This window comes from Platalea leucorodia (assembly GCF_965183815.1).
Source record: "Platalea leucorodia genome assembly, chromosome: 5".
NCBI classification, from domain to species: Eukaryota; Metazoa; Chordata; class Aves; order Pelecaniformes; family Threskiornithidae; genus Platalea; species Platalea leucorodia.
This window is the reverse complement of record NC_138827.1, coordinates 96730021-96746459: the sequence shown is the minus strand read 5'-3', so window position 1 is coordinate 96746459 and position 16439 is coordinate 96730021. Positions and strand designations below refer to the sequence as shown.

Below are 16439 nucleotides of genomic sequence, written 5' to 3'. Positions count from 1 at the left end.
CTTAGATGAGAAACTAAGAATAAAGCAAGCAAACAGTAGTAGTTCTTACAGCAAACCTGTCAGCTTCCAGCAGTGTGCAATATTGTGATTTTGAGAGTTAGAAACATCATTACATTTAATAGCCACTGATACATTCTTCCATGAATTTATTGGAAAGAAGAAATCCCCGTCCTTGCTGTTGACTGCTAATTCATCAGGCCTTTAAATCATCACTTTTCAAAACTGGGGTCTGAAGCATTTGGGATCTAAAGGGTACACCTCTAAATATAATCCTAGCCTTTCTTCAGGTCTGCCTGTGAAGGAGAAGCCCTGAGAGTCCTAAAGCCTGCAAACTGTGGATTTTTGATTAATTTAATATAATCCTATATAATGATGATTATTGTAGCATTTTCTGTATAAGATGGATGAGACAAGTTCTCAAATGCCAGCTATTACTGACATTTAATCTGGTATAGGTCATAAAATACCAAGGCGGAAGAACCGTTATAATTTATTTTTCACATTAATAATAAATTTTAAATAAATTATATTGCAAAAATGCTACCTTTTTCATTCTGTGTAACTCTAAATAGAAGAAGTTGATTGACAAATCACAAATTTGAAGACAAAGCATTCCTAGTTTAAAGTAGATATCTGTATTGTGATAGATGTAGGCGATGCAGAAAACATGATTTTAAATCTCTGACAAAATGAATGGGTGCATTTTTTGCATTTCATAGTGCCAAACAGTCCATATAACTAACGTTTCTCAAATTTGGTTGAAAGGGCCATGTCTCAAATTCTGGGAAAGAAAGCCACTGGAGAAGTGGAATTGTTTGGGAAATAATAGCCTCCTGTGGCTAGGCGGTCATTTTTAAAAAGCGAGTTACTGTTAGCGCTGTCCTGATCTGCTGCGTAGCTGAACTGAGCTCTGGGACAAAAGAGCCACCAAGCTCCAGACTGCTTTCCTCCTAGCCTGAGTTTCATCAGGCTGCAAGTCAGACACACTTTCAGGGGTTGTCTTTGTTTCTATTTTTTTTTTTCCCCCCCTACAAGTACTGAACAATTAATGAATTCCCGCCCCCCCCCAATCCTATTTTTAAAGAGTAATTTTAAAAATTGTCTCTTTTCAACTAAAGAAAAAAGATTGTTTCTAAAATGGAATAAAAAAATAGGGTCTGACTGCATATAATAACATATTGTGAAAATTAAATAGCTTCAGGAAAAGTACTGTGTTTATTTTTTCTGTGAAAGAGCTTCAGTACAATACTAATTAAATCAGTGAAAATAAGTTTATCTGTATTCTGCTGTGTACTTGGATTTATGTAAATAGTATAAAAGGTCAAGTGGCACCATTTTGTTGCTCCAGAAATCATTCAAAGCAGAATAAAAAATATTACATTAAAAACACATATCTCTAGTTGAGTTTGAATGATAGCATACATGTCAGACCCTGAGTTTCCAATGAAGAAACAGAATTTTAATTTTCTATGGCAAAATTATTTCACTGCATCTTAGATATCTGAGAAAATATACAGCAGTTTAACCATCTAATCCTCAGAAATAATTGCTTAGGGTAATCCAAGGACTATATTCACCATCGTGTTCTCTTCAGACTCGGAGTTACAGATTTAAGTATATCTAACAGCGGTGTGTGCATGATTTGGATGTAAACACACCTTTTATAAATATATAAAGGTCTGTTTGTGAAATAGTTTTGGGTTTATACGTACTATTTTTAAAATAGTATAAAGACTTCTTGGCCATCACATCAAAAGTCTACTTAAGTGATGATATAAAACCATGTTATATGACAGTTTGAGTGTCTTTAAAAAATGAATTTTCTCAGTGGATCAACATAGCAATTTGATAAACTGGGAATAATCAATGTTTCTTCATTCTTATTCTAATTGATGAGCTTGTACTAACACATGGGCAAGGACACGTACAGTCTGAAAGGGCTCTACTTCCAGATTTCTGCACCTGCTTTAAATCCCAATCAATCCATTTTCAGATGAATGGCAATAACTGGACAAATTAAATACTAATGTTGAGGGCCCTTAATGAATCTGCAATGTGTCTTTCAAATAAAAATAAGTTATCAATCCTTTGCATATATTTATGAAAAAAGTGACATAAAAGGTAAATTGTGATTGACTTCCTATAATTTTATATTGGGAATAAATTTTCAAAATTCAGACAACATCCTTTTGCTCAGAAGAGAGAGACATAGAATGAAAATGCACCATTGCCGCACAAAATTACTCAAGGTAATTACATGGCTTTAATGAAAGGATATTGAATTGTATTTAGACAGAAAGCAGATTAAGCAAGTATAAATCTGATATATGCTAAGGGATGCAGTTTTTCAAGAGTACGTCTCATAGCTTTAATCTTGTTGATGGGGGGGAAATAAAACCAGACTTAACTATTATGACAAGAACGCATGTAAGAAAAACTTTCTTTTCATTTTTATCTTCTGGCAAAACTTATGAATTGAATTTCCATTTCTGTGGGTGTTTGTCTTTGATTTATTGGTGTTATATTCCAGGCATGCATTTTTTTTAGCATGTACAGAAACTCACACCTATTCATAAGTGGAGCAAGAAAGAGAATATGGTACGGCTGCTACGGGTTTGCTACATATTTACTCTGAGCGTGAAGAAGTATAGCTTGTGAGAGAAAATTGAAACTGCGAGAAGATAGTTAGCTGTACATCTTACTATCATATTATTCCTGCTGAACCCAGAGATGGTAAATAGGTGCACTGGAGTGCCTTTTGCAGTTACCTCCCTGCAGAGGAAGCGTATTTGGGTGGAAAAAACTTCTTAAGGGTCATTCTGACCTTTAAAAAACCCCTTTATTTTATGTATATTTGGTTGCCATTCCAAAGACAAAAGGAAGTGAAGGCTTTTATCCCCTCAAAAGTGGAAAGGAACAAACTTGAAAAATTCTATGCAGGGTTTTGTTTTGTTAGGCTAAAACAATAGTAGAGCATAGTCGCAACAATGTAACAAATCACAGTCCTGAATTACCATATTACATTCACTTTATAACATCTCTGACAATGCATTTTTCTGTGTGTCAAAGGAAATTGTATTGGGGGGTCCTGTTGATGGCAAACCAATTTGGCTTTATACTAGGCATATTTCTATAGAGGGACAGTTTTAGCAAGAAATAAAAAAGAAAAAAAAAAAAAAAAACAGTTGCGGGATTTTCCTCTTTACCCCCATGTGCTGCTCTGTTCAATAAGAACTCCACAGATTATGACAATTTGTAGCTACTTTAGCAGTGAACTGGATTTGCTCTTTTTTAAATCTGTCCCCAAATTCACAGCTGTTTACCCTGTTTGCTGCTCAGATTGCCATCCCTGTTACTACAAATATGAAAACCTTTGTTTGAACTGGTGATTTCTGAGTAAAGAGAAAGGTATTTTATTAGAAATGTCCCCCCTAAGGCATTTGGATTGAGCTTTTGCTGATTTTGCCCATGTTCTGTTGCGCAGCAAAGGGTGATTTGGGCTTGGCGCTGTGCGGTGCGAATGAGTTGTCTAACTGGGTTTTACAGTTATCCGCAGCTCGGCTCTGTGCTGCTTCCTGCGTGGCACTAAATCTGCAGCTCTCTGTGAGAAGAAACCATTATTATTTTTACTCTATGCACTCATTGCCAGGATTCCAAAATATCAGGAATATTTGGAACGTATGTCCTCCTTTACATTGCAGAAATCCCAGAGGAGTTTAATAGAATTTCACTCTTATGTAGCCCAAACAACATCCACCCAATGTTTTCTTCCAAAACCAGTGACAAAAATTAAGGCATGTTGCTGGAGAGCGTGCTGGTCTCTAACCCCTCCTAAAATAGCGTGGATTTGCAAGGAGAAATTATCCTCAAGGTGATGGGTGCTGCCTTGTGCTAGAAAGAAGCAGAGGGAGGAGGAACCCAAATGCCCAAATCCAATGGCTTTTACGTTCCTGCCCTGGGGAAAAATTTGCCTGTGCCCCAAACCTGGCAATTGTTTTAAACGTGGGTGTGTTAGCAAGCAGTACTCTCCCAGTACCTAAGATCTGGCTGTTACACTAAGGGCCGTGGCTCATTTACCACCGAAAATGGGCTAAATCTGAGTGTGGCTGATTTCTTGTTCTTCAGATGCAGATGAAAAAGAAAACTACTGAACCCAGAAATCAACTTAAACATCAACAGAGGGGAGAATGTTCCTGGACCATGCTATAAAGCATGCTATTAATTAAATGCAATGCAAATTAAATCAAATCGGGTTCACTTTGATTAAATGCAGCAGAAATCAGATACAGGACTGCATGGCAGTTCCCTTCTGAGAATCCAGTAAGTAGATCCATAAGTAGTAAGTAGATCCTGCTACCGTAAGCTTTCATATACAAGCAGACCATCCCACAGATGTTTTCACAGTCTTTTTAATTAGGTGTTTTGATCATCTTCTCTGAAAAGGTTCCCTGTTCACCACAATCCCCATAATTTTAGTTATCCTACAGTGTATCTTTCTGCGTTTACAATTTGTCCTCCAGTATATCTGGCTGGTGCCACTTAATTCCAACAGCCTTCTCATTAGGTTTTAAATGGATTAATTTGCACCCCATTTCTGTTACTCCAATTCAGAGTTTTTTCCCACACCATAATCCCTCTTCTAAATTAGAAAAAAGCCTCCAACTTGTTGTCACTCATTCATTTTCCGAAGATCAACAGAATATCTTTAGTAGCTTTCTGTCTTGATAAATGATCCTTTCAGTGTAATTTCTGGAAATCAAATACTGCTCTTTCTGCTCTTAGCTCCTGTTAAGGTATGCTATCAACTATTTTACTTTAATCTAGATAGGTCTGGTCCACAGCAGTAACTTTGTCTAAGAAAGCAGCCTTCTTTCTTTATATACTATATTAATTTACCTCTGATAAACTTGCATTGCAGTTGACTCATCCCTGTGAACTGCCAAGCCCTCTGTCATTCTTCCCTTCAAAATTTGCCCCAGCAGTTCCCACCTTCTTGACATTAAGCTAGTGGACCTGAATTACTTCGGAAGAACATCCTTTCTGGTTCTTCAGCTTAAGTAGAAGGTGCTATCCTTTACGTGTGTGTGTATTTGTAATCTTTATCCTTTTCCTATCAAGTGGTGCTTACGCTACACTAACACATCTTTATCTCTGATAAGAGATGACCAGAGGAAGAGAGAAACAGATGGAGAGGTGAAAGATGGTATTTTCCCTGACATTGCCATTTGACCGCTATGCGGCAACTGGCACAGGTTGGGCCTCGCTGACAGTAGTCTTCATATATGAGCTTTAGGTAACACTATAGGATGCTATGTCTTCCCTCCTGAAGAAGAGGGAAGGTGTGTAATTTGGATACATCTGCAATTAAAATGTTTTGGTACCTGAGTCCATTTAGCCTCCACACTTCCATTTGGTCTTAAACCACATCACGCTACCAGATGTATAATGGTTTATCTTCTGCACCTCTGTCCTGTTTGGGCATGGCTGAAACTGCATTTTGCTTCTTCTCATAAGGGATTGGGGGTACTGTACAATAACACGTTTCTCTTCCGTAGGTCCACTGAAGGAGCACTTGAGGTTTAAAAGGCAACCTGGGAATTAAAGGAGCAATAAGAGGTGGAAATAGGCTGGCTTATGAGTTATACAGGGAACAGTGTCGAGTCTGAGGCCTGGCAGCTGAACAGATGAGCTTCTGGACATGGTGACAAGTGTACCTCTTCCCTATTACAAAGAGTTATGAGAGACTGAGGAGGGAAATAAAGAATAAAAACATAATAATAATGGCACATGAATACACTCAACTGTGAAGCACAGTTGCATGTGTCCGGAAAAAATTGAAAACTACTTCATGATACCTTATAATATTCTTCCATACCTGGGTGGTGGGTTTTTTGCCAGAGTTGCAGAACTGGGAAATTTTTTCCCCCAAACGTCTGATTGTTCTATACAGTGTTTGGCTTCTTAGGTGCATCAGAAATTAAGTTTTCAGTCATCCAAATACCCAAATGTAGCCTTATAAGGAGAACAGATTTCTTAGCAAATTAAATAGGTGGATTATGAATGTGGTGACTGAAAGCTTGGAAAACAAAAGGAAAAGACCAGAGAGAAGCTGCTGGACAAAACCAGTGGTGATAAGGGGAATATATAACGTTGGCAGCTGAACTAAGACAGTAACTACCTGGGTCTGAAAGGAAGTTTCTATCGAGGACAGGCATCTTCTGTCAGGAAAGAACAGCAGGCCTTTTGAGGCCCTCCTTATGTGTTTTTGGGGCCTGATAATGAAGGAAAGAGAAATCTGTGACCACTGGTATGAGAACAGGGACAGGGAAGTTCACTGTCACTTTTGTCTTGTGATGGCATTCTTCTCCTCTGGAATTAGTTTTATTTGGTAACGTGACGTTATTGCTATTTTTAGTTGGCGGGTTTGTCCGTTGAGGATATTTTAAAATGTTATAGAGATTTCATTGCTCAGCTGTGGAGGGAATATTCCCTGTGTTTTCCTAGTTGAAACCAAACTCTTGTTGGAAAAACTCCAACCATAACTTTTTAAGACGAAGTTGTTAAGTTATGAAACGGGTTGTATTTCATAGACTGGAGAAAGTCAGCTAAACCCTGGGAAATCAGCAGAGGGAGGAGGATGTACATAATAGCTGGTGAGAGGATGACTGTAAATCAGCAATGTAATAGAGCTGTGAAAATAGCAAATGTCATCCAGTGATGGCTGAATCTCCAGCTGATTCAGGGAAGTTACAGTGCCATTGTACAGACACCTGTGAACTCCTCTCTGGAACAGCGCATCCAATGCTGACTATGCTTGTTCAATAACATGACCTAAAATTGGAATAACTGCACAGAAGGGCAACATAAAGAGCCTGTCCTATGAGATGAGAAAGATTGACTTCCTTTGCTTATCTCTAGCTGGTAGGTAGAGAGTGAAAGAATTTTATTGCCGTCTAGAAATAACTTTAGAGGGGAAGACAGGTGAAAAGAACTGTTTAAGCCAAATGTGCCGCAGAAATCGGTAGGTATAATTTAGCCTTGAAGATATCATCATTAGTGATTAGATGTAGATTCCTCGCCATTGGAACAACAATGAAACCATTCTGGAAGAGCTTCTGGACGGAACATTGGGTCAAAACAACTAAGTACTTTTATGAGTTTAAGAAGTTTGAAAAAAGAATAGTATAGGATGCCTGCAAAGCACCTGGACTTGATGAAGATGATGGCCCTTTTTGTTGATTAACAATGGGCAGAACATAGGGTTTGTACGGTTTCAAAGAGCCAGGAGAATATTCAGAATTTCTGTGCGTGAAGAAGTCTGTAGCTTTCAAAAGATAACATGCCTTAATAAAATTCAATTTAGTGCCAAAATTTTTACTATTTTATAGCGGCCTCAATTTGCATCCTCATTGGTAGTCTCAGGAAAGAAAGGCTGTAATGAACAGAGCTCTCCCTGTCCCTGTGGAGCCGGTCCCTCGAGGTCAGTACTAATGCATAGTGCTTGGGCTGTACAGGGAAATGCACATGGTCAGTATTCCTGCTGGAATTGCTCTATGAATTGATAAAAAAATTTCACTATCCCTGCTGAAAATGGGTAGGCAGCACCGTTTGTGAGCAGGAACATTAGTTTCGAGCTGAAATAAGTACTACTAAAACGTATCCTTGAGAACTCCCACGGCAAGGAAACACAGTGTAATTGTGGGTCAGCTTCATGTGTTATAAATGCAATTCCGATTTAAACCTCATTCTAAAAATCTGCATTAGTCTTTAAATACAGAATTGCCTTTCAACATTACATGGTAAAGAATTTAATTTTCTTAATTTAATTTTCAGTATGCTTTGATCGTACGGCAGCAGTTAGGCAACTACTTTCTTGCTCTTTTGCCTCTACATTAAAAGATAAAGCTTTATTATTATCAGTCTCCTGGAGAAGAGTAATTATTTTTAATATGAAAAGTATGTCATTTACACATAAAGTCATGCTAGCTTCCTCAGCACAAATGATGTTAATATAAAACAGATATTTAGAAAACAAAGAAATGACGCCCCCATCGCCGAAAGCTGGAGAAGCATCTTAAATTCGATAATCTTTATGGTATCTGTTATTGACATAAAACATTTTTTCATCTGATCTGAAAAGATAATTATTTGCCCTTTACTACTATATTATTATTTCTAACTTGTGCATTAGTCTGTTTTGTGATATCATGTAGAAATGTTAAGTCTTGTGTAAGAATACTGTGCACTAAGCAATCAAGAGTCAGCCTGAAGTCAAGCTCCAGGTCTTTGTAGTTGCTGTGCGTATGTACGCGTCGTGATACGTAGGCACGGGGGTGGGTGGGTGTGCTTCATCACAGCACAGCCCGTTTGCTTCTGTGATTGCGAAATGAGCTTTAGTTTGAATTTTTGAGATACAAAGTTCCATTAAATAACCTAAATCAAATCCTCAGAAGTACCGATTGTACACTAGAGTACATGTAACGTTTTCACAACTTATTTTAAGTGTAATAGGTATTGGCCTCGATATTGCTGATGAAATACATACATGTGTATTCACATATATATATACACACAGTTCTTTGGCTGTTTTCATTCCAAATTAAACATTTGCTTTGCAGACATAATTTTTACTTTGCACATCATCTGTAGTATGCACATTTTGATTTATATGGACCTGAATGTTAAGTATGTGGTTTCTAAAATGTTCTTAAAGTACAGCTGGGATACAGAATTACAATGAAGGACAGGACAGGAATTCAGAATGATTTTGATAAATAAAGATCCCTGTCAGGAATGGAGTTATCCCTCAGGAATGTTATAGGTAAAGTTTATTCTGCCTTATGGCCCGGTGATGGACTGCATGACCTTTCAAATTCTCCTCAAGCCCTATTTTATGATTCTGTGATCAATTCATTTTGGCATTTGACAGCTGCTGTACATATACTATAGATAATTCTACAGCCTTCAATACTTTTAATGATGTTTTTTTAAATGTACCTGTTTTAACTACATTTAAAATGTATTCTTATTTATTTGAAGATTGTAATAATAAAGGGTATGGGTCTCATTTGGCTATTAGGAAACATGTATTCTTTCCAGCCTAAAATCTACTACAGTGCTGAATTTCTATGAGAGGTTACAAGGCTATAAATTACTACTCTTTATGTTAAAGATATCTCAAGGTTTATATGCTGTTGATCCAATGTTATTCCCATTAGTGGTAATAACTAGGAGATAATTCACTTCATTTTCAAAAATGAAATCCTGATTCTCAAAGTAGTTTTTAGTAACACTCAGTCTGGAATCAGATTATTCTTTATAGCATGTTAAAGTCGTGGCAAGGTGGTCTTCAGATTGCAAGTGTAATTTAGTCTCACAAATAGGTAATCTTGTTAAAATATTGTTAGGTTAATCAAAATGGATTTGTGCATGCTAAACCCAGTGAATGCTAATCAAGTATCAGGTTAGGAAGCTTTAGTAGCAATTTTAAGTCTTTGATAGTTTCCCATCATTCTTGGATGGAATGACTCATTGGATTTGTGGAAACATTTTAAAGCCTGAACATCCTTCCAAGTCTGGATACAAATGCACTGTAGACTAAAGCATCTTCTTTAGAAATATATTTTCAAAAACTTGACAGTGTGGATCGCTGTATTTGTTATACCTTATATGCAACGAATTGTTCTCCAAACCATGTAAGTGCTTTGTGGTTTTGCCACTCTTTGTTATTTGTAACTATCTTGCCATTTTTTATAAGTAATGGTTAAAGAGATATTTAAGACTGTAATGTAGTCTCTGTACATATGAATGCCATCCATTTAAAAGACAAGTATTACGTGGTGTATCTGTGGTGTAAGGAAATGTATTTAGAACTTCTGTACATTCCATTTGAAAGAAAATTCTGTGTAATTGTGAATTTGTTAGAAGATATGGTGAAATTTTTTGGTAATTATATGATTATCAATATGGGTTGTATGAGTTATTGATAGATGGACCCCCTGAAATGATGAAGAATGAAAACTTACTTTGCACAGAGCCACCAGGAGCTTTGCACTCTGCTCACACCCTTTAAAACTTAAAACATCTTATTTTCTTTCAACAGAAAGCTTTTCTTCACAGACTATGGGAATGCTGCCAAGGTTGAGAGATGTGACATGGATGGAATGAACAGGACGTGGATAGTAGACTCTAAAATTGAACAGCCAACTGCTCTTGCACTAGACCTCGTCAATAAATATGTGTACTGGGTTGACATATATCTGGATAGTGTGGAAGTTGTTGACTATGAAGGGAGAATGAGGCATACAATAACTAAAGGCAGACAAGTAGGTATTTATTTGCAAATGAGTAAAAAGCAATGGTATCAATAAATAAATGTACGTAATGCTAACAGTAACGGTAACTTCAGATTTTTTTTTTCTCTTTTTAGTTCAAATGTGTTAGTAAAATATCCATCTGCATGTTTTGTTTTCTTTGCAATTTAGCCTGTTTTGCAACCTATAGACAAGCAAGTGTCTCATTAACAATGCACCATGTAAGTCACACTCCCCATGGTAGAAGACTTCAGGAGGGAAAATACGGGGCAATGGAAAGATACTAAGGGTTAAATTATTAATGACGAGGATATCCTTGCCAATTCAGGAAGGAGAGACTAACAGGCACCAGAATATGAAACAAGAGCAAAAGCTATTCACCTTTTCAGACCAATCTGGATGCCCTTAAATCATATTTTGTTGATGGCAATGATGCTTTTCACAGTTGATCCAGATGTTCAGAGTCATAAATACAAATGCTGAGACTGTATGAGTCTTTGAGCAGGAGTATATCAATCTGTAATTGTTGCTTCAGTTTGGAGAGCAGGGTAGTAGGTAGCAGGGAAGGGAAGGGTTCCCTGGTAGTTGTGAGGCTTGTGCAAATCGAGGGGAAAATTAGCAAAGACCAAAGTCTTCCTCGTTGCTACTTGGACTCCCAGAGCTGGTGTGGGTACCATGAGTATATCTCCTTCTGCCTGAGGTTAAACAGTGTGTGTGTGTAAAAAAAAAAAAAAAAAAAAAAAAAAAAAAAAAAAAAAAAGTGCAGAGAGAATAAACATTTATTTTACTGTTCTGCTGTCATTCTTTGCTTGCTTCCAAGTAGTCACTGTTTACCAAGAGACAACTGGGTAGCATAACTACCATTTAAAGATAGGCAGAAAATGTGACAAACAAGTCTGGGTCACCTGGCTAAATAGCAGATACCTTCCTATTTTCTACCAAATTACTCCCAGTCTTTAGCCAGTTGTTCTAGAATAATGGCTCTCGTAAATGATTTTTTTTTTTTTTTTTGGGGGGGGTAACATTTTGGAATAGATACTTAAAAAAAAAAAAAAGTCATTTTCAGAAGCAACCTACAAATACTTTTACAAGCTAGTTAACTGTGTTTTACTGGTGTCATAGGAGAGATGCTTGTTCTTTCTCTTCTTTCTGCAATTTAGATGCAAAAGAGGAGTCCTTATCAAGTTCAGAGGGATTCTTTCTTCTCTAAACTAGATAAGAAAGGAGAAGCATGTCTGTTTCTTTCAATGTGGGTGAAGGGTATTAAAAAGTTTGGCCTTTCAGTTGGTCACTGCTATCACAAAAGAAGCAGATTGGTTGTCTTTCCACTCAAATGAAAAATTGGTGGTTTCACATTTTGTGCTTGCGTTTGCCGGGATTTAGAATCACAGTTACTCCAAGTTACTCATCAGTCCAGGGAAAGAGCAGACCAGAAAACTATTCTCAAGTAATTTTAGGGATTAAAGTTTATTTCATAAGTACAAGCGTATCAAAAGACATGCTTTCCAATTGATACAGGCTTTTATGATTGATGGTCTGTGTGGCTTTCAGAGGACTACTCTTTGTAGCAAGCAACATTTCCATTCATGCATAGGATAGCTGGAAAGCTTCATGAGATGTAAAAACCAACAAATACATAAATTAAATACAAATAATTAAGTCATTATAAAATATATTGTAAAAAGAGTCGCATAGTTTTAATAGTGTAAATATAGAAAAGCTCTCCTAGGAGTTAAATAATAAAGCTTTTAACTGAGTGCAAATGGAAATAGGGAAGAAAGGATTATAATGCAGAGGAGAATTCAACAATTTGGTACAGATGCATCATTATTTTCAAGGCTGTTTTCTTTTCCATCTTACTATAATTGGATTGAATTTTTATTGGGTCTTAACCAAACACTTCTATTGATCTCAATTATTTTTTATTTTTTTTCCTGGGTAAGGGCAGAATACAATAGCAAGATTTGGCCAACTGGGGGTAATTTCCAGAAAGGACTGAAATATTTGATGCACAACAGGGTTTTTTTGTTTGGGTGGGTTTTTTTTGTCATGCATGTCTGAATTTGTGAGTACATGAGCTAAGTAAATGCTTTGTGGTGAACAATTTATTGATTAAGCTAATAAGATATTCAGCCTCTGAATATCTGAGCGTCTGCCAACAAATTCTGTTTAATTTGTTCAGCTTTCAAAATTGTCAATGAGAGATTTCACATTTTCTAAATCTATAAATCAAGCACAACTGCTAGATTATCAAACACTTCATGTTCGAGCTGTGATTGGCTAACTAACTAACATTAAGTAATTTTTAATCAATGTACGCAGACACATCACAGATAAATACAATTTTGGAATTCACTTCTTGAGAAACAAGCAATACTGTGCGACCACAACTATATTCAAAGACACCAACACAAAAGGAACACAAGCATAGCTGAGAGAATTTATTTATTCATTTATTTAATTAAGAAAATATTTAGTGGGTGTATCTTGTACTATTTGCCTTGCCTTGATTATAACATAATAAAGAAATACATCAATTCAACCTACAAACTGTGTTTTAAATATCTATATTTACTATATTAGTTAATGCTAGTTAATATTAGTTAATTTAGCTTAGCTATTGTTAGTTAATTAATATTAGTTAATACTAAAATAAGCTGTTGCACTTGAAGTGTGCAGGAGTTGTTAATTTAAAAGAGAAACTGGGAAATTCAGAGGATGAATTCATTTGGATTGCTAAATATTTTTAATTTTCTGCCTTTCTTGCACAAAGCTTTTCCAGTTATAGACTTTGGACTACAGGAATGTGAACTATACTTGTAGCGTAGTTTGTGTTTATTATTTACAAATATTTGTCGACATACTCAGAATTCCTTTTGTACAGTTTAGCATGTACAATTCACAGTAATGTTTGATGTCTACAAATCATAGATATACCTAAAATATTCAGCTAAAATAACGATATCATTTTTTTCTTTTCCAGATTAGGCATCTTTGTGGTTTGGCAGTATTTGAAAGCTATTTATATACGTTTAATTCCGATAGCCTCAGCATTTTACAAATAAACAGATATAATGGCACGGATGTTCAGTCTCTTGCTAGACTTGACAATGCTAAAGAGATCCGTGTATACCAGAAAAGAACTCAAACAGCAGGTAAGATCAAAATTCCTCTTTCTAGGAAACCTAAACCCAGATATTAGGTGGATGTGTGGTTAAAAAGGTTCTTCCAGCAAATTATATCAGAAGATGCAGTGAAAATTTGTCACTGCGGCAAAAGTCTCTGTTGCTTCTTCATCTGCCCAGTTTTCTGTGTGCTTACTGCCAGTTTTCCTGCGTCTCTAAGCTCCTAACACAACTGCTTCCTGAGCATTCAGCTTGGAGAACCGCCAAAGAACCCTGGTCGGCAAGTTTTCTGGTACCACACACTTAACGCTTTCAGAATTTAACACCTTCAAAATTGTTAGGTGGCCAATACCGTCCACCCGCTTGGCGCTCCGACCTCAGAGGTTCCTGGTTTCTCTGGGCCTGCTTTTCAGACAGACTACAAACCTCAAGAGAGCCCATGTCTTCGGGGTTGCCAAAAAAGCATGGAGACGTGGGCAGCTAGCCGGCCTAACTGCCAGCACAGCAACTGGTGAGATAGGAAATTGCTGTTAAGTTTTCCTTGGTTTGTATAAATATCATCTTTGCCTTTTGTGAAGCAAATCTTCATTTTTGTCTAGAATGAAAAACTCTTTATAATCTCAGAATTTTCAATATATATATATATATATATGTCAAATAGCAAATTCTGAGGTCCATAGTCCGGTATGACTCTAATCATGGATCTGATCACATACTTTCTGCATTCAGAACAGCAGCGTGATTTGTGGGAACTTTGTGCAAAGACAGCAAGATCCAGAATGTTTACAGTGATCCTTTATGAGAGTTTTTTGATATGACTGCTAGCAATAAATCCTTGCCATGACTGCTCGGACAGAAAAGCTAACACATCAATTCTGATGATCAACATCAATATTACTAAACAGACTGACTGCTTTTAGAGAAGTTTCTGAAGTGGTAACAAACTCTAAATTGATGTGGACTGGGTGAACTAATTTTCACCCTATAGCTGAGGGCATTGATTTGCAGATGTCAGTGTCTGAAGAAGGTTGCAAAGACTCTCTCCTTGCTATAGGCCCCCCTCTTGTACCCCTGAGGGAGTCAGAGAGGTTGAGTAGAGGAGAGACATGAGCACAGTGTAATCTTTTATTACATCCTGTGATTACTCTGTTCCTCTTGCCCTTTGTTCACTTTGCTACTTCTTTTGTTTTGAATGGACATGTTTGTTGCTTGTCAAGGTTCGCTGTAAAGGCTGTCTCAGTTTGGTAGAGTTTCTGTATACCTTTAACAATATTGACCTTAAAACACTTGCTTACTTTTTTTTAAAAAACAGCTAAAAAGCTTGAGGGAAAGGAGAGAGAAGAGAAAACCATTTTTTTGAGCTAAAATACTGCTGGCCTGTTGTATGCCAGCTTAGTAAAAGTAGGGTAGCAAGATAGCTTTTGTTTTCTCATCGGATTTACGTTAAAGAGTTTAAAAGAATAAGTTGATACATTAGTCTGCTAATTTAGAACTGTGCATTTGAAGACAGAAGTCAAGGGAAAGGAATTCTTTGGCTGCTTCAGCTGGATTTATGTCCCAACTGTACAAATACGGAAAAATGCTACAAGGCTCGTTCTGTTCTTTAGTTTCTGCGCAGGCATCTGCCCCAGAAAGGTGCTGTCTAATGGGGTTGAATGAATAGCAAACTGCATTGGCATGGGGTTTGCCCTGTTCTCAAAAAGGCAACAAACCAACCAAATGAACCAAAGCAACAAATAAAAACAGGGGAAAGTGTCAGCTGTCCCAGGGGAGTGCTGCCTGGCAAACGCTGTGCAGGAGCCTATTCAAACAGGGGTGATCGCATACAACGCTGTAGGGTATGGCTTGATAGCCGCAAGATGGCCCTTTGGATTACTTGTCTGGCTTGGGTATCTTCTTAAAAAAACACCTTCTTTTGTACTTATATTCTGGGGAAAGATTTATTGTGACACAAATTCCCTTTTTTTCCCCCTGTCTAAACTTTCTACATGCTGATGCATATAATTATCTTGCTTTAAATGGATTTCAATCGTGCTGTTTTTTACTCGCCGTAGTCCGAAGCCATGCATGTGAAGTGGACCCATATGGAATGCCGGGGGGATGTTCACACATCTGTCTGCTCAGCAGCAACTACAAAGCACGGACTTGTCGCTGCAGGACTGGCTTCGTCTTGGGAAGTGATGGCAGGTCATGCAAAAGTATGTTATTTAAATCAAAGAGTCTGCCAGCCGCTAATATTTCAGGGTATAGTTCTGGGTGTTATTTAACATGCTTATCAATAACAACAGAAATCACATGGACCGGTTTTGGGTAAAATTTGTTTGCAACGTGTACCTGACACTTTGTTCATATACTCCTTTCATTCCCTTACAATGATTTGATTTGGCTTAGTTCATAGAATTGGCAAGTTAAACCTGAGAGGCTCTTTAAAGAATTCTAAAAATTATCACTGGTTTTAAGTTAATCAGTCGTATGCTTTTTTTTATATACTGTGCATTCTCACAGCACATAGGTACCGAAATGCTGTTAAATAGCTTGTCACGCCTAATTTCCACCCATACAATCAACTTGCAACTCAGAAGCAGACCATTCATGTGAATAAGTCAAGCAAGGTTTTTCTCATAATACTTTGTGAACGCAAGTTTGATTTGTATAACTATGGTTATACTTAACATTAGGTATACACAATCTGTGGGTCACCTACAGCCAACAGGACAGTCCCGAAAGTTTTGGGGAATACCTGTTTTTGCCTGGTTTCTTGATCAAATGGCATCGATTTAGTTCAGATGAAAGGCATGCAATTGGATACTTTTATGGATGCTGGTAGATGGATATATTTGACCACAGTCAAATTCACAGGCAGAACGGTTTTCACTAACAATTCCAACAAAAAACCCTGAGAGGCATTAGGAAAAGTATATATATCTTAGAGAGTTTTAAGAGGTATATTGATAGTACTAAGGATGTAAGCATACTTATAAGTATCTTCAAGGAAAGAAAA

General features: G+C 37.1%; 1 protein-coding gene across 1 annotated transcript in view; it reads left to right on the top strand.

The window, feature by feature from the left end:
• Window positions 1-16439, top strand: part of LRP1B (LDL receptor related protein 1B) — a gene marked incomplete at both ends in the record, with an annotated part of 755097 nt that overhangs the window by 438446 nt on the left and 300212 nt on the right. Inside the window, 3 exons of the mRNA XM_082312062.1 lie at window positions 10103-10325; window positions 13297-13468; window positions 15493-15636. Coding sequence (XP_082168188.1) covers window positions 10103-10325; window positions 13297-13468; window positions 15493-15636 — 539 coding nt within the window. The remainder of the gene's footprint in view (window positions 1-10102; window positions 10326-13296; window positions 13469-15492; window positions 15637-16439) is intronic.